Source organism: Dipodomys ordii, unplaced genomic scaffold (genome assembly GCF_000151885.1).
Source record: "Dipodomys ordii isolate 6190 unplaced genomic scaffold, Dord_2.0 Scaffold70, whole genome shotgun sequence".
Taxonomy (NCBI): domain Eukaryota; kingdom Metazoa; phylum Chordata; class Mammalia; order Rodentia; family Heteromyidae; genus Dipodomys; species Dipodomys ordii.
In genome coordinates this window covers 7,274,779-7,293,101 of record NW_012267286.1, presented here as the reverse complement: position 1 = coordinate 7,293,101, position 18,323 = coordinate 7,274,779, and the positions used below count along the sequence as shown (strand labels likewise).

General features: G+C 44.6%; 1 protein-coding gene across 2 annotated transcripts in view; it reads left to right on the top strand.

Moving 5' to 3' along the window:
• Window positions 1–30: 30 nt before the first annotated feature.
• Hadh (hydroxyacyl-CoA dehydrogenase) overlaps window positions 31–18,323 on the top strand; it is a 36,622-nt gene continuing 18,329 nt past the window's right edge. For both annotated transcript variants that reach the window (XM_013023815.1, XM_013023814.1), the window contains exon 1: window positions 31–248. In XM_013023815.1, the coding sequence (XP_012879269.1) occupies window positions 117–248 (132 nt within the window). In that variant the 5' untranslated portion in view covers window positions 31–116. The remainder of the gene's footprint in view (window positions 249–18,323) is intronic.

Below are 18,323 nucleotides of genomic sequence, written 5' to 3'. Positions count from 1 at the left end.
GAGGCTCCGCCCCCAGAGGTCACTCGCCTTGGGGTGCCCGCACCGCGGCCTCCACCGCCGCCGCTGACTTCCTCGTCGGGCTCGGCCGCCGCCGCCGGCTCGGTCCTCGCCACACCATGGCTTTCGTCACCAGGCAGTTCGTGCGCTCCATCTCCTCCTCGTCCTCCGCGTCGGCCTCGGCCAAGAAGATCATGGTCAAGCACGTGACGGTCATCGGCGGCGGGCTGATGGGCGCCGGCATCGCGCAGGTGAGCGCGGCCCGGGGCGGCAGGCCGGGTGCAGGACCCGGATGCCCGCGGGGACGGGGGGCGCTGCGGCCCGAAGGGTCGAAATACCTTGCACAGCCTCCTCCCCACCCTCAAAGTGCGGGGTCCTCCACCCGGTCCGGCTTTTCTCCATGTCTGAAGCTCCAGCCGCGCCCGGGGCCCGAGGACGGGTCGGAGGGGGGGGACAGGGCCCCGGGGGGAGGGGTCCCGGGGAGGGACGGCGTCGGAGGGGGGGGGACGGCGTCCCGGGGGCCCGCCGCGCACCACGTGGAGGCGGGTCGTGTGGCTCCTGCCCGGTGCAAGCCTCTGTCCCTCTGTCCCTCTGTCCCTCTGTCCCACCGTCCGACCTCCCCACCCCTCTAATTCTATAGTCGTAAGTCGTTGTCAGAAGTTTTCTTAAACCCCCCTATTTCCCGAATTTCCCGGGTTGTGAAGAGTAAAGGCCGTCATCACTGTTGTCAGACTTTTAAAAGTCACCTACACGGAGCCCGCTTAGTCCCTGGCCCTCCGCCCAGGGCGGCTGGAGGCGACTTTGCCCTTTGACCCAGTACCCCGGGTGCCAGCAATCCTGCCGTCCCCGCCGTCCCCGACCTCGGAGCCCGCGTGGGAGGAGGAGGATGACGCCGCCCCGGGGCCGCTGTAGAAATCTGTCCTCTTGCAGCTCGAGAACCCTGCCCCGTGCCAACTGAGCTAGGGGTCAGGGACAGCTGTGCAGTTGATCACTCGAGTACTGCCATGCTGTGTGTTGATTGTTAGGTTGCACTCTTGCTCGGGTTGGAGAACCATGCTATGGTTTTGTTTTTTGGGGTGGGGAGGCAGTCCTGGGGCTTGAACTCAGGGCCTGGGCGCTACCCCGATCTCTTTTGCTCCAGGCTAGCGTTCTGCCACTTGAGCCACAGTGCTACTTTTTTTTTTTTCTGAGTAATTTCTTGGAGATAAAGAGTCTCAGGGGCTTTCCCGTCCGAGCTGGATTGGGACCATGAGATCTCAGCCTCCTGAGTAGCTAGGAATACAAGCATGAGCCACCAGAGCCATGTTTTTGTTTTTGTTTTTTGTTTTTATATCCTAGCTGATTATACTCCTAGCTCTTTGGAACTAGATTCCTCCCCCACCCTTTCTTTCTTTTTGGAGGAGGATGTGGGACACTTCTCTTCACCTAAATTTTCCCAAGTGGGCCTGGGAATGGGTTTTACCCTCACGACAGTAGCTATAGTCATGAAAGTTTTGTGCATTTTTTATCTTTTTCAATCAAGTCCACATTCCCATGCTTGCTTTGAAAAAAAATATTATTGTTATTGTATCTTAAATTTCACCTCCCACAATTTGTTTTGCAACATATTAATTTGATTGCATTGTGTGAGTATGTGTGTGTGTGTGTGTGCACGCACGTATGCACATGCATACATGCCAGTACTGAACCTTGAACTCAAGGTCTGGGTACTGTCCCTGAACGTTTTCACTCAAAACTAGTGCTCTACTACTTGAGTTACAGCTCCACTTCTGGCTTTTTAGTGGTGAGAGTCTCTTGAGTCACTTTCCAGCCTGGGCTGGCTTCAAACTATATAATCCTCAGCTCTCAGCCTCCTGAATAGGTATGATTACAGATATGAGCCACCAGTACCTGGCTTAATTTGATTGATTTCATCCCCAAGTGGGTATTTCTGTAATATTTTTCCTTGTAGCTTCTTACTGTGTCACATCTCTTTTGCAATCACGCTTTTCTTTTTGACATTACCCTTTTCTGAGAAGGCCCCGCCTGCTGTTCTAGAGTCCTCATAAGCCATATTATAGGTGAGAGAGAAGGAGTAGTAAGTACTTCAACATACAAGTTTTACACATATGGGAGTCTGTGTAGGAGTGCACCTGTGACCCTCTACCCCAACACTGTGCTTAGTATATGCTGGGCAGTGGTAAGAGCTGAGTGTCCTCTGCCTGTAATGATCAACATCTTCATTGTAGCTCTCCTCTCTTGTTGCCCTTTTGCCTCTTATCTGCTTTCTTACCTAGTCTTTGTTGCTGAGGTAAGTCCTTAATGTTTAGGTGTAAAGTATTGATCGTCAGTGCCTGCTTTGTCTTTAGTAACTTTTACTGTAAATGTCAGCTGATATCAGTATATTTATTCAGAGTCCATTGAAAAGAGGAAGGATGTCTTTCATTTTATTAGTAAATAAGCCATGAAAGCACAGACAGGAATTAGCATCTAGTTTATTCAACGAATTCCCATTTAGCTTCATCTTCCTGGAGCCTTCTGAAGTCGTTTTAATCAGAAGGTAGTTCTGTGTACAATTTTCATTTATCATCTTCAGCGTATGTTCCAGTTTGTTCTGGGCAAGATGAAAAAAGTAAATAGATTTTTGTAGCTGCCAAATGCATTTTTCAAGCAATTAAGCAAATTTTGACAAGTGAGGGCTGTAGTTAATTTTATGTGAACAAGAGTTCAGGCTATTAGTACATGTGTACTTTTCAAAAGTATCTCCTTTGCCTGTTGTTTTCCTTTCTTTTTTTGAATTTTAAAATCCCTTAGGCTGCAGGTTAATATTTAAGTAAGTCAGCTTGTTTTATGTATTTGCCTATTATACACTTCTGGGTTGGTCTGATCGGTAGTTTATCTTCAGCAGGCTGTTAGACAGTAGCTTTGTAGCATAAAATGAAATGAGTGGAGACAGATTGGTTTCTTTTTGGAGGGGAAAGGGTAGAAAAGGAAAAGAAAAATTTCTCAGAATGAATCATTTTCTAATCTTTGCTTTGTTCCTTGCTTTCTGTCAGCTGAGGAGTCCAGAAAGTTCAGGACTTTTATAAAATTATTACCAAGGAGCCAGGGTGGGGGGATAGCATTTAAGAGACTTTTTCATACATTACACTTGTTCAGGAAAGTGAGAAAGTTTGAACTTGTAGAGGTAAATTTGTCTCACCAAGTCCTACAACCTTCCCCCCTCCCCTTTTAAAAAGAACATTTCTTTTGGGAAAGTGCATTTTAAGCTAAGTAGGGGCAGGGAAGCATTCTCAGCAATAGGTGAGCATTTCCCAGACTTTGTGCCCCTGTATGATGTTTATAGTAAAGAAGACACAGTAGTCTAAAAATTCCTCTTCCTTCACTGAATTTGTTCCCAGCTCATCTTGCTGTCATCAGCTTTGAAGTTTCTGATGCTGAATGAAAGAAAAATTGGAATTGCTTTGTGTTTTCTTTTCCTTTTGGTATTGGGCCTTATACTAAAGGTCTGGGGTGCTCTACCACTTGAAACCAGTTCCACTTCCAGCTTTTGGTGATTAACTAGAGTTTCACAAACTTTCCTGCCCAGGCTGTCTTTGAACCATGATTCTCAGCCTTCTGAGTAGCTAAGATTATAGGTGTGAGACACCATTGCCTGGCTAGGAGGGGATATTTTTATTCCTAGGTATTCATTTCCTCCTAAAGGGCATGGGTGTTATCTGTTTTATCACCCTTTCATTCGATTTTGGTTTTTCTTTGCCGTGTTCTCCATCCAGCTTTACCTGTATCTGCTTCTTGCTGGAGGTTTTAATTTCCTTTCCTTTCTGTTAGGCACACACACTATTCTCTAGCCCTTCACCATCCCCATGTTGGGTTATGCTGATGATGCAGTAGTTGCCGATGTTGGGTGGTCTGAGCTTGAAAGGCCAGGCTCTGTCGTTCCTGCCTGAGTGTAGATCTTAGCTTTCTTCTCCTGGTTGTAGCAACCTTGGGCAAGTCATTAATCACTTTCTGCCTGTCCCCATCTGGAAATAATCATAATTACTTCCCTGTTGAAAGAGTTAAATGAGCTACTCTATGCTTAGAGTAGTCTTTGTGTGTTCAATAGTAACTGTTCAGTAAATCTTGGTTGCCTTTCTATAGATCCATCAGTCTAATCCAATGATTATTTCATTTACTTAAATTTTCTGAAATGTTTCTGAAGAGATTTGGTACAAACCATTTTAGGAACATTCAAATTGACTTAGGGAATGATTGAGAAGCTTAATACTAGTGCCCCATTAACTCGATTTGGGGTGTTGCTATGAGTTCACACCCATAAGATGTTTGGAACAGAGCCTCGCACTTAGACACTCTACAAATGTAAAACTTTATTTGGTCATAGCAGTTTAATATGACCATATAATAACCCTTCCCTCAGAGGTGGTACTTGTGGGCAAAGGTCAGAGGCAGAGCTGAGGTTTCTCTACTTCTACTGCCTGGGATTCCTGAAGCTGAGAAGCAAAGTTCTGCCTGCAACTATGGCACCTGCTGTCTTGTAGGGAGAAACAAAGGACCCTCCATCCTGTCTGAAGTCCGTAGATTCTCCTCGGCTCTAGACTCAATTTGAGGGGCTGTTTACCCTCTCTCGGTGGATACTGTGCAGCCATCTTGGTCATCCTGGATTCAGTCACTCACCTCAAATCAATTACCTCATCATGTTCACTTTCTTTCCCCTCTAGATCTCCCCAGAGCTTATTCCTTCAGTTACTGCTCTTCCAGCCATCAATATTCTGCAGGCTAGTTCACCATCAGTATCTCCTCTGTCCTGAGAAAGGCCCCATCACTCCCCTGTCTCACCTATGATTCCTGGAGGTCTTGTTGCCCTGAATTTTCATGGGAACCTCATAGCAAAAACTTAGAAATAAACAAAAAAACTCCCAACACTGTAACATTGTCACATGAGCAGTTTAGATTTGCGACTTGTCTCTCCTTAAGGGATCCATCATGCAACATCTTGCAGTGTTTCTTAAATTTAACTAAGACTTGGCTGTCACTATTGGCCTGTAAAATTTAGTTCTCCATTTTTCAAAATTTGTGGGAGGTGGGAAGCCTTGGAGAGAAGTTATTTCCCCTATATTGCCAAACCTGAATGTCTACTGAATTTTTAAAAGAATCCGTGTGTTTAACAGAATTACAGTCTAAGAATGGCAGTGTATTTTCTTGGCTTTGTAGAAATACTTTTTGAAATCTAGAAGGTTAAGTAAGAGGCCTGGCTAATTATCTCTCTGAAGAACAAACCAGCTGGCTGAGGTGGTAGTGGTGGCTAGAAACCTCAAGAGAGCATTTTTTTCTGATTGTTGAAGACCAGCATGGTGAAGATGAGTGAAGACAGCGCGGGCTGATGGCAGAGTTCAAGGTATCCCACACCAGAGCCCACTTTAAACCCAGAACTACCAGTTCTGAGAGAAGCAGCTGATGACTTTCCTCTCTGGATCAAACCTAGGCATGGTGTAGAGGCACAGAAGCTTGGGTGGGAGAAGTAGGGGACAGTTCCTGTTGTGGGATTGGGAAGAAGTCAGAATTCAGATGTAAGGAAACTTCGCCAAACTTTAGGATTTGGGGAGAGCCTATGATGGAGGAAGCAAGGGACATCCAGCAGAGCTATGAAGAGCGATGGAGGGAAGGCTATCACTGGACCAGCTGATGTAGCCTCTCAGGTTCTGCTTCCAGTCTGGTGCAGTGTTCGCAAGAATTCATTAATCTACTATGCCGCTGCTTGGCATGCTTACTTGAGCCCTTTGGCCAGTACACTTGGGGGCTTTTAACATGCGTGCTGTTCTCTTGGCCTATTTTTATAGCTCTAAAGTACCTAGTCTAAAAATATTTCCTCTTTGGCTGAGCCTCCTTCCATCAGGCCCAGGAAAGACATGGAGCTGAGGGCACAGCCTTCAAATAAAATGTTTTCCATTGCAGACTGCTTTCCTTCAAAGTCTTAGCGTGTGTAGGTCATCATAATACATGACAGGAGCTCTTAGTAGGTTCACTTGAATAATTGTCACTTAAGATTCTTGCCAAGACAAGTTCTCTTCATTCTAAAACAACAGATGTTCACAGGATTCTTTGGGACAGCAGTTCAAGATTGAGGTTAAAAAACAAGTATTGTTCAGCCGATTATAATTTGCAAATGGTGGCACTGTTAAGGAAGCTCAAGAAGGGTTGGTTTTAGGAGTGAGAAACTGTAGCTCAGGAGAGAATATACTGGTTTCAGACATGTTTGGAACATTGATTTGGAGGCTGAGGAGATCAAGAAAAGTCCATTTTTATGACAAAAGGGATTAGAAATAATTGCAGTTTCGAAATGGCAACTCTTAATTGGCAGGATTTTCCTTTCCTTATGTGCATTGCTGCTCAGACATAAAAGATGAAGTCAAGGAATGGGTGCTGGCTTCAACTTCTAAGGCCAGTGTCTTAGTGTGCCTTCTCTTGCTGTAACAGTACCTGAACCTGGATAACTTGTGAAGAAAGGAGGTTTATTTAGCTTATAATTCTGGAGGTTGGAATGTCCAAGATTGGGCAGCTAGATTTGATAAGTGTCATACTTGAACTAGTGGAAAGTAGAAGGATAAGCAGGCTCATGCAAAATAGGAACAGAGAAAGAATCCAAACTCACTTTCCTCCCCGTGCCCCTGGGGGTTGGAGGGTAGTGGTAAGAGGGTTTTCAGTACTGGGACTTGAACTCCTCAGGGCTGGCAATCTACCACTTCAGCCACACCTCCAGTCCCAGCATTTTTTTGCTGGTTAATTGGAGATGAGTCTCTTGGGGATTTGTCTGCCCAGGGCTGGCTTGGAACCTTGATCCTAAGATCTGTCTCCTGAGTAACTGAGGATTACAGGCATTAGCCACTAACAGCTATCTGCCAAACTCACTTTCTAACAACCTGTTCCTGTAAGGACTAGCCCATTAACTCATTTCTGCAATGAAAGCATTCCTGCCCCGATAGCCCAAACACTGCCCTCATAGCTCAAGCACTAGTCCCCACCGTCTAACACCAACACTACTGTGGTCAGTAACTGTCACGTAGAAATTTTGGTATAGACAGCTATTATGATTTGAATGTTTGTTTCCTCCAAATTTCATGTTAAAACTTATTCCTGAGTGCAGCAGTATTAAGAACTAGGGTGTTTGATTAGGCAATTTGGACTCTGTCTTTGTAAACTGAGTAGTATCTTATATAAGGGCTTATCTCTTGCACTGTGGCAGGACACAGTTGTGTGCCCTCCAGAGGAGTGTATCAACAAAACCCCATCTTGGAAGCAGAAAGTGGCCTCCCCAGACAGCATACTGGCAGACATCTTGATCTTGGATTTCTAGCCCCAGATTTCTGAGGAATAAAGTTGTACTATTTATAAAGTATCCAGTCTGTGGTATTTTTGTTGTAGCAGTGCAAAGACAGAAGCCACATTATTAGGGCTGAGGAACTGATTCAGCTCAGGAGAAAATGGAAGCTCCAGAAGTAGTAGAGAATAGAGTGGTAGCAGACAGGCTGGGTGTACTTTCCATGTATCCAGCTTTGGTCTAAGCACTTTAAACACATTAATATCTCCATTAAAAAAATTTCCTTTGGATAGGAGGGAGGAAATGGGAGAGAATAGGGAACAGATGACACTGAGTGAAAGGAAATGTACTCATTACCTGACTCATGTAAATGTAACCCCTCTGTATATCACCTCTATAATAATAGTAAAGTAAATTAAAAAAAAATTTCCTGGCCTGGTGCCAGTGGCTCATGCCTGTAATCCTAGCTACTCAGGAGACTGAGATCTGAGGATCTCAGTTCAAAGCCAGCCCAGACAGGAAAGTCCATGAGACCCTGAAATCCAATAAACCCCCAGAAAAAAGGGAGGTGGTACTGTGGCTCAAATAGTAGAGCACTCACCGTTAGCTGAGGAGCTGAGGGACAGCACCCAGGCCCAGAGTTCAAGCCCCACAACTTTAAAAAAAATTTTTTTTTCCCCTTTGATGCTGGCTGTCGAACACAGCCATGCTTATGCCAACATGCTTTACCACTGGGCTACATCCATGGTCCCAATCATTAAGTTGTATCCTCAGACAACAGATCGTACAGAGGCAGCAAATTTGCCCCAAATTACACTGGAAGTGTAATTAGTGTCTTAGTTGGCTTTGTGCAGCTGTAACAAAATGCCTAAGACAGGTACTTGTTGAAGAATGGACACATTTTCTCATACCTCCAGAGATGGAGAAGTCCAAGATCATGATGCTGGAGTTTGGTGTAATGGGGACCTTCTTGCTGTGTTCTTGAGAGGGGAAGACACACTTCTCATAGACAGACAAGTGACAGAATAAGCTGGATAGACTCTGCTTTTATAAAGGCACCAGATCCCATTCACAGCCTACTCCTCACTTAAAGTCCCTACCTCCCAGTACAGCCACCTTTTCAACTCCTGACTTTGGAGGGGATTAAAATACAGCAGTGAGAGTTTACACCTAGGAAGTCTAGTTCTAAAACTTATTCCCCAAATACCACTGTGCCACCCAATAATGGAAGGGCTTGCTTTGGTGGTTAAGCAAGTAAGAGCCTAGCCTGTCTAAAAAGTGGAAGAACACAGGAGGAAAAGAAGGAAGGGAACCAATCTTGTGATCAGAAGCTTAAGCTCAAACAGAATAAAATACAGTTAAGCCTGAGCCAAGTGGGGCTTTGTGCTCTGATCTCTGCACAGTTGAAACTGTGAATAACATGGGGGGGCAGATAATTTCATAGTGCTCAATACTTGGTGTGCTGCTGAAACACAGTGGTCATGCAGAGATGATCAGTACTATGATTATTTTAGCAGTTGCTTGCCCCACAATAACGTTAGGATGCTATGAAATGCTTATAGTAGTGCACTATACACGACAGTTTTATGCAGTTATGATTGTTACTGCATCTTTATGTTTGGTTATCTTTAATTGATAATGCTACCATGTATGGTTTTTGTTTTGTTTTGTTTTTTATTGTAAAAATGCTGTACAGAGGGGTTATAGTTAAATGAATAGGGTAATAAGCACATTTCATAGTGAGCATTGTTACCTCCTCCTTCCATGTATGGTTTTTGTTTATGGATTGAGAGTTTGATACATTTAACCTTCTTACAAAAAGTTATTATTTTAAAGTAGTAAAAAAAATTAGTCTCCAAGAAGAAATGTGGGTATAAGTGGATGCACATAGTTTAAAGCCTTGTTTAAGAGGCTGTATCTGTGGCTAATAACAGACCTCAGGCTCTTGCAATAGGCGGAAGAGGCGCTCTAAAATACACACATTAAGCTATCACCATATGCCAGGCACCGGTGTTGGTATCTGACATACTAATTCATTCAACTTCCTCAACAATCCTGCTATTCCAGTTTCACAGCTAAGGAGACAGCTAGCAGAGACTAAGGAAAAATTTCTAGCTCCTAGTTGGCACATAGACACTAGAGGCTGGCTCTTGTCCAGCTAAAGTGTTATTCAGATAGCTGCCCTCTTAACCTTTGCTTGGAGTCAGGAACAGCACGTGAGCAGGTAGCACCAGCTTCAAGGCTCACTCTCACACTCAACTTTCAGTGAGATAGTGCACCTCCTCTCAGAGGCTGTTACGAGGATAAGATGGGATACTTTATGAGAAATAAAGGCTTTCTGAGAGCAGATTTGTTTGTTTTACCATTTTATCTCAGGGCTTGGTACAAGGCAGGTGTTGACTGACTTAGTAGCAGGCAATAATCAATGAAGGGATTACTGTAAAGCTGCACCCTGAACTGCATTATACCCTAGATGGTAGTTCTCTGTTTCAAGGGGCACATCCGTTGGGATGGGTCTCAGAAGCAAAAGCACTCACTACCAGGAAGCCAAGTTTTTTCATCTATGACTTTTTTTTGGTCAGTTGTGGGGCTGGAACTCAGGGACTAGGAGCATCCCTGAGCTCTTTAGCTCAAGGCTAGTGCTCTACCACTTTGAGCCAGAGCTCCATTTCTTGTTTTCTAGTGGTTAATTGGAGATAAGAGTCTCGTGGACTTTCCTGCCCAAGCTGGCTTTGAGCTATGAATCTCAGATCTCAGTCTCCTGAGTAGCTAGGATTATAGGCATGAGCTACCAGCACCCGGCTTATCTATGACTTTTGCTCATTTGATAGAAAGTATTTTCTGATAACTACTTCATTGTTCTTACTGAAACTGTTAAATAGCTCCCTACTGTCCATACTGCTTGGTTGCCAAAAAACTATAGCACTTCTTGTTCTGTTCTTAGTTTTAAACCGATATGTAATTGAAAACTGCAAATAAAGAATCATTAAAGTCTCGGGTTATTGGAGAGGACCCATGACCATAAGCCATCATATCTATCATAGGAAAGTTGACCTCACCAGTAAGTGGGGATAATTCTTGCAAGAAGTAAAGGAAGAGAGATGTGAAATGGAAGATACAATATTTGAGGTGTAAAGGAAACAGCTGAACAATTCGAATGGGATGCCCTGTTTTTCTGTATGTGCCAGTGCCTGGACATTGTTCTTTAGCTTTTTCACTCAAGGCTCATACCCTACCACTAAGCCATAGCTCCACTTCTGGCGCACGCGTGTGTGTGTGTGTGTGTGTGTGTGTGTGTGTGTGTGTGTGTAGCTCCACTTCTGGCGTGTGTGTGTCTGTCTGTCTGTCTGTGTCTGTGTGTGTCTGTGTGTGTGAGTGTGTGTCTCTGTGTGTCTCTGTGTGTCTGTGTCTGTGTGTGTCTGTGTGTCTGTGTGTAGAGATTAGAGTCTCAAAAAATTCCCTGCCTCACTGGCTTGGAACCCTGATAGGCATGAGCCACTGGTACCCATCCAAGTTTTATACTTTGAAACCTGGGCCTGGTAAAGGAAGGAAGGGAGACTGGAGAGCATGTCTTAAGTTGTACTTTCACAAATACAAACCTCTTGAGGGCTGGGAGAGAAATGGACTTAGAGGCTGGAAGTCCATTTAGGAGGAATGCTAAGGAAGCAATATGCCCCTAAATTAGCATTTAGGATATTGGTATATTCTAGAAAGGGGAATATAGAACCAAGTGTCAATACTATATTATTCACCATAAAAGTTTATTTGATAATAGTGTACATTACCATGTACCCCTACTTTTTTGACATTTGATCTCCTGGTTACCATACAGGTTAAGCGACACCAAATTATTTTGCAGACTAAGGGCTTTAAGCTTATTTGAGGGGATCTGGAAATTCTGTAATCATTTTTAAATTTGTGTTTTCATTGTTGATCCTAAGATTAATGAAAGGATATTATGGGTGATATGATTGTTTTATTACTAGTGAGATCTGAAACATCAATGCCCTACGTATGTTTATATTCATATTATTTGTGCCAGGTGGAATCACAATGCCTCTTTCAAGTACATTTTGCCATAGTTTGAACAATGCTAGTGATAGGAGAATGAAACAGTTACAGACATTTGTTGATGCTGTTCTAAGAACTGTTGGAGCTAGGAATGTGACTTAGTGGTAGAGTGCTTGCCTAGCATGCATGAAAGCCCTGGGTTCGATTCCTCAGTACCATATAAACAGAAAAGGCTGGAAGTGACACTGTGGCTCAAGTGGTAGAGCACTAGCCTTGAGCACAGAGAGGCTCGGGGACAGGGCCTAGGTAATGAGTTCAAGCACCAGGACCAGGAAAAAAAAAAGAACTTTTGCTGTGTGTATGTGTGTTTATCTGTGTGTTGGTATTGAGTCTTGAACCCAGAGCCTGGATACTTGTCCCTTAGCTTCTTTGCTCAAGGCTGGAGCTGTACCACTTGAACCACAGCTCTACTTCTGGGTTTTTATTGGTTTATTGGAAGTAAGAGTCTCATGGATTTTCTACTTGGGCTAACTTTGAACTGTGATCCTCACATCTCAGACTCCTGAGTAGCTAGGGTTATAGACATGAGCTACCAGCACCCCACATAGCAAAGAACTGAGCATTGTGATGGTCACCATAGTATTTATACTATAGACGTGTGTTGCCTGGGTCTTCTCTTTGGATGAATTATTAGTTATTGGCATAAAGGTGAGGCTGTTAGATGACTTTTCATGTTCCAGATATCAAGAACAATCATATACTTGTTTCATTCAGATTTTAATATTGTAATCATCTCACTTCCAAGAGACTATAGATCTGTAAAATGACACTTGGTTAAAATTAGCTTTTGAACTTGGAGCACTGGTTAACTGAAGTGAATAGGGTTCAGCAGGCCCAACATCTGGCACAGGGAAAGATCTTTTGAGAGCTGGCATTACAGCGACCAGCCTCTGTGGACCCTGGTTTCAGTTGGTTGTGGTGTCTTTCAAAGGATTTCTTCTCCAGGAGATTCTGGATTTTTTCTCCATCATAAAGGCCTATGGTGAAGAAAAGTGTGGGCCCTAGCTCAAGGGTGGTGGAGAGTAGTCAGAAGAAGCAGACACACAGGAATCAGTAGAAGACAAGGTAGACATAAGTGTGGCCAGGGGTCAAGGATAGAAGGGGCAGGAGCATTACTGGGCTAACACACGGGGCCTTGCATTCCTTCTATTCATGAGAGGCAGCGCAGGGTCTGGCTGTTCTCCAGGCCCTGGAAGAGAGGGCTTATAGGGCTGACCTTTGTTTGGGAAACTTGGGGCAAGAGTCTTTGGGATAGTATTTTTGGAATAAGGAATGGAACTTTTCCATGGGCAGAGAGCAGTCTGAAGACATTGACACAACTCTGGTTTAAGGAGAGATTTACTGGCCTCTCCTAGTAGAGGAGGTTGTCCGTACCCCAGGGGAGGCTCATGTGGTTAGAGGAAATACTGAGGATCGAAGATCGGGCCATCAGGGTATTGGAGCTCAGTGCTTGACATAGTGGCTGCCCCAGGATCATTCGTGGGTGTTTACCAAAGTGCCAGTGACCTAGGCACCATTCAGATGAAATTATTCCAAATCTGTGCAGGCGAGGCCTGGCTTTTTGTCATTAACCATCTCCCCAAATGATTTTTATCTGCTGTCAGATGGGAATGCAGATCTTAGATCTGGGTCATCCCCTCCCAACCAGCTGTAGAAACACTTGCAAGAGTTGTTGCGCCACGGCTCACTGGGCTGCACCCAGGCAGAGCATGGCTGGGTCTGTGGTACAGGCTAAGGGTTTACATTTCTAACAGACTTCTCCAGGGGCTTTCCTGCTGCTGCTGGCCCAGGAACCCTGTATAGTCACAGCGTAATTAAGGTGGCTTGGATTGCTTTTGTTTTTTTGTTTTTGTTTTTTGGGGGTCCGGTCGTGGGGCCTGAACTCTGGGCCTGGGCGCTGTCCCTCAGCTCTTCAGCTCAAGGCTAGCGCTCTACCACTTGAGCCACAGCGCCACTTCCGGCTTTTTTCTTATGTGGTACTGAGGAATTAAACCCAGGGCCTCTTGCATGCAAGGCAAGCACTCAACCACTGAGCCACCTTCCCAGCCCCTTGGATTGCTTTTGTGTCTATAACACTAATACAGAAACTCATTTGTCTAGATAGCTGCTCTGTTTTGTTGAGCAGTTTTTGTAATTAGCATGACTGTGACTTGAAGTTAAAAGATGACTTACTGGTGGTGTGTGTTTGTGTATCATGTACTAGCTATGTGCATAGACATACAATTTTAACCTCTCTAAGCCTCAGTTTCTCTCGATTTATCAACAAAATGGAACACTAACACAGTTTTGTAGGGACTGTTAAAGTATATATATATTTAAAAATTTTTTTTTAATTTTTAATTTTTTCATCGGTTGTGGGGCTTGAACTCTGGGCCTGGGCACTGTCCCTTAGCTCTTCAGCTCAAGGGTAGCGCTCTACCACTTGAGCTGCAGCGCCACTTACTAGTTTTCTGGTGGTTTATTGGAGATAATTTCGTGGGCTTTCCTGCTCTGGCTGGCTTTGAACCTCGATCCTCAGATCTCAGCCTCCTGAGTAGCTAGGATTACAGGCGTGAGCCACTGGTGCCCGGCCATGGTCTGATTGTTCTTGGGCAAGTGACACACCCTCTCTAATCCCATTTCATCTTTTTTTTTTTTTTCAAAAAGGATGTTGTCTACTTCAGAAATTGACTTGGGAAAATGCAGATTGAAGATTGACAGTGAGTGCTTTTGTTTTTACTGTAATTGGCTTTCTTTCAATTGAAGATTTAAGCTCTTTCTATTAGTTGAGATTAGGTAGAGACCTCCACCGGCTTTCCTGGGAGGAGGCACAAGTACATGAATAACTCAGGAAGAAGTATGCCAGCCTCCAGAAAGCCTGTGACTGCCTTCCCGAATTAGCCAGTCTGAATAGAGGACCGGCAGCTCTGCTGGATTGCCTGGGGTGGGGGAAGGGAGAGTGGGGTGTGTAAGAGCTGGATAAGAGGTAGCTCTTGGGCTGACCCAGCCAGAGGAGAAAAGTACCATGCCGCTGTGAAGCAAGGTTGCAAGCAAAGGCGAATCGACACACCTAATCCTGTGGATGTTCTGTGAAGCAGCTAATGCACCACCAGCATTACAGGCATTATAGATACCTGGGCTTTGCAAAGGTGAATAAGGCATGAAGTTACCTGTAAGCAGTTGTCTCTGGAGCCTGTCTGTTGGAAGTGATTGCAAGACGTGAATGTTGGATTGATTTCTGCAGATAAGTGGGGAAAAAACGCTGTTGTAACGTGGAGTCACTTGAAGTTATGCAGCAATGGGCTTTCTTGCTGTGTAGTAGGTCACAGCAATAGAAATTCCTCCAGGCCTACCATCCCTTCCTTTCCCACCTCCACAACTTCTCCCCGCCCCAAGTTGTAAAGTTCATTTTCTTTTTTTTTTAATTTAATTTTATTTTATTTGTGAACATACTGTACAGAGGGGTTACAATTACATGGGCAGGATAATGCATACATTTCTTACCAAGCATGATGGTAGGGGAGAAACAAAGGAGGAAGTAACAATACTCCATAGGAAATGTACTCATTACCTTACTCATGTAACTGTAACCCCTCTGTACAGTATGTTTATAATAAAAATATGTATATAAAAACCATAACAATGGTGTGCCTGTAAACTAATGAAAAGAGACTAGAGAATGTAAACTCTAAAGTCACTACAATACCAATCACATGATTTTAGAGAAGTCACGTCACCACTCTGCATTTTCATGTTCATAAAATAATCAAGAAATTTCCAAAACAGTTTTCCAATACTACAATTTTATCATGCCACTTAAAATATTTTATTATCTTTTGTCATTTAACTAAGTTGTTTATGAACACAATGCATCTTCATCAAGGTCACCAGGCACTATATGAAAAAATAAATAAAACCAAATTTGTACAAGATTCTAATAAAACTCAAGCTTTGTTTGAAAATTTGAAAAAAAAAATTCCTCCAGGCATTTGACAGTGGTAGGGGAGACAATGAGCCCAGGTTCTTCTGAGAAATGAAGCTTTTTCTAACCTGTGAGGCAGAGATGAGATTTGCAAAGCAGGCTGTGCTCTGTTCTAACTTCCTGGAAAGATTTTTTTTTTCTGTCTATTAGGTTCGGCCCTTCCTTGCTCCTACTGCATCTTCTAATTAAGATAGGAAAACAAACATGCTTTATACACTCAGTCATTCTAACATGATCATGATCGTGTGCCATGTACTTCTCTCTCCTGGCACGCTGACTGGGAAGCCTTGATTTAATAGTGTTTTGGTCAGTGTCTGCATTTATGTGGCGCCTCTGGTGTATTCTTGTGAATGCCAGGATGGGGAAAGGCAGAGGCTGAGTTGGCAGTGTCTTCTGTTTGTGTTTATCGGAGGACTTTGGATATAGTACTGGAAGGTCAGCATTGAGGCCATGTTTTCTGGCCGTGCTCTTTTTGGCTGGATTTTACTGTTTTTCTAAATGTGCAGATGTGATCTGTCTTCCTTATGTGGTGTTTATCTTCTCTCCAGGTTTATAAAATATAATTATGAGGCTAGTATTTTGCCATTTCTGCAACATAACCAAAATGTTTAGTGATGATCACTTTCAAACGCTATTATAATAATTTAGAGCCGGATGCCAGTGGCTCATACCTATAATCCTGGCTATTCAGGAGGCTGAGATCTTAGGATTGTGGTGCAAAGCTAGCCCACTCAAGAAAGTCTGCAAGACTCTTATCTCCAGCTAGCCACCAAAAAAGCCAAAAATGGCACTGTGGCTCAAGTGGTAGAGTGCTAGCCTTGAGCAGAAAAGCTCAGGGACAACACCCAGGTCCTGAATTCAAGTCCCAAGACCAGCCCCAAAATAATAATAATAATAAATTTTAGAAAATAGCTTTCTAGAAATACTACCTCCCCTTCACCCTCCATTTGTGCTGTAGCCCACTTTCTTAAGGTTGGCTCTCCTTCAGACATAGTGGGTTGGCTTGTAGGTAGATAAGAGACCAGAAATCTGTTTGGCTTGCTTACACAGTGACCTAAAACAGAAGTGAGTGAGGACCAAGGGCAGATCTCTTGTGTGCATTGCCTCAGAGACTGCCAGCAGAGGAGCCAAGCCAAGAGCAGGAAGTCCTCATAGCACCCCTGCCCCGAGGGTAGACCCCATCATGCGACCCTCACTCCTGCCTGCTGGCTCCTGGAATTTCAGATTGATTCTCTTACTTTCTGGGTCAGTTTAGTGTCTCTCCTCCAGTTGTATTCTGATGGAATTTACCCGTCGCAAGGCAAAGGCAGCAAGGGGAGAGGCCGGCAGTGAAGTGCAGGTGGGCAGGACATCAGGCTGTCTGTCACACAGGACTTGCTCAGGTCCCCACAGCAGGTTGCAACCACACGTGTGAAACGGTGGCTCAGCGTCCAGGGTTTTTACTGAGGATGGTAGTGGACCACAATTCCACACTCTCAGCACAGCAGGCATTCAGCAGGGAGCTACATTTGTACGGAATATGTAGGCCCTAGCAAACTGTATGAATTGTACTGCTCCAGGAAGGGTAAGAACTCTGTGGAATCTCAAAGTCGAAAGGTGAGAATCATGGCCACCCTTGCAGGGCAGGCCTCCTAGGGGTAGCTGACTTGAGCCTGCCATGTTGTCTTTTCTAAAGTTTTCAGATCCATTGCTCTGAATTTCCTGAATTGCCGGATCACATTTGTCTTGGCCTCTGTCTGTTGCCACTGGATTGACAGGTGTTTTCCTTGGGCACGGCGCTCTTCTGGGTGCAACCCGCCTGCAGCAAGGCAAGTTATCTGTCCTTTTATCAAGATGACTCCTCCCACGTTGCCCTTGTTGCGCTGCTCCCGTCAGTCCTTGAGGCCTGACAGCTCTTCCTTTCCCTGGTTCCCAGACAGCTGTCAGCTTTGGGATGCTGGTGCCACCCACCGGCCCAGGGGCGCAGACTCATGCCCATCATATAGGAGAAGCCAGGTGCAGTGGTCACTAACTGGCACCTTAAGCTTGTCTTAGCATTTTCAGAGGTGTCCCTTGGAAATCTTGCTTTGGGATGTAAACATCTTTGCATTTGCATTTTGGTCTTTTGTTTCTGTTTTCTGTTCCTTGTGATTTTCTGCATTCAGTTTTAGTCACCTGGCTTTAAAATCTCACACAGTGACAGTGACTTGGGACTAGTACTAACTTCCATCTCCTATCTGTAGACACGCCACTCCAGCCAACCTACCCTTTTCTATGTGGCCTCTGCCGAGAGGCTGCAGCCCAGTGGATCTGCAGAGGTCTTCTGGATCCTTGGGAGCCACTCAGTGGCACTGGCCTCTCCCATCAGGTTTGCAATAGGTCATGGGTGCCTTTTGCTTCTGGCTTGAACTGGTTCACTTACAGTTTGTAAAGTGACCTGCTGGCCTGTTTGTAGCCACATTCATGCCAAAGCTCTTATAAACCGTGGTGAAACAGTGAAACCTGTCACTGACTGTGGCTAAACCAAGATGATTGTAAGTGAATTTGGGCAACTTCAGTAAACAACCCTATGCTTTGGCACAGGAGGAAAGGGAATTCATTGCCTGGCCTGCTTGGTTGGTGGCTGAAGTCTTGACTTTCCTTGGAGATAAGTTGAGAATTTGTTGGTTTTATTTTTTTGGCCATCTTTATTAGAATTTAAAATCTCTCCTGCTTTTGATTGAAGAGTGCAGAAAAGACAGGCTGAAGGGTGCTCTTCAGGGGTGCGCTGCAGGGGTGCGCTGCAGGGGTAAGCTGCGGGGGCTCTGCTCTGAGGAGCGAGGTGGCAAGGCGGTCTAGACTCGCTGTGCAGAGGGCTCTAGCTGGCAAGATGTTTCTTCTTATGCACGTGTGCTATATTTGCTTTTGTTTTTGTTTTGGGATTTGCACTCAGAGTCTGGGAACTGGCCCTTCACCTTTTCACTCTAGGTTGGCAGTCTACTACTTGAACCACAACTCCACTTCTCAGTGTGTGTGTGT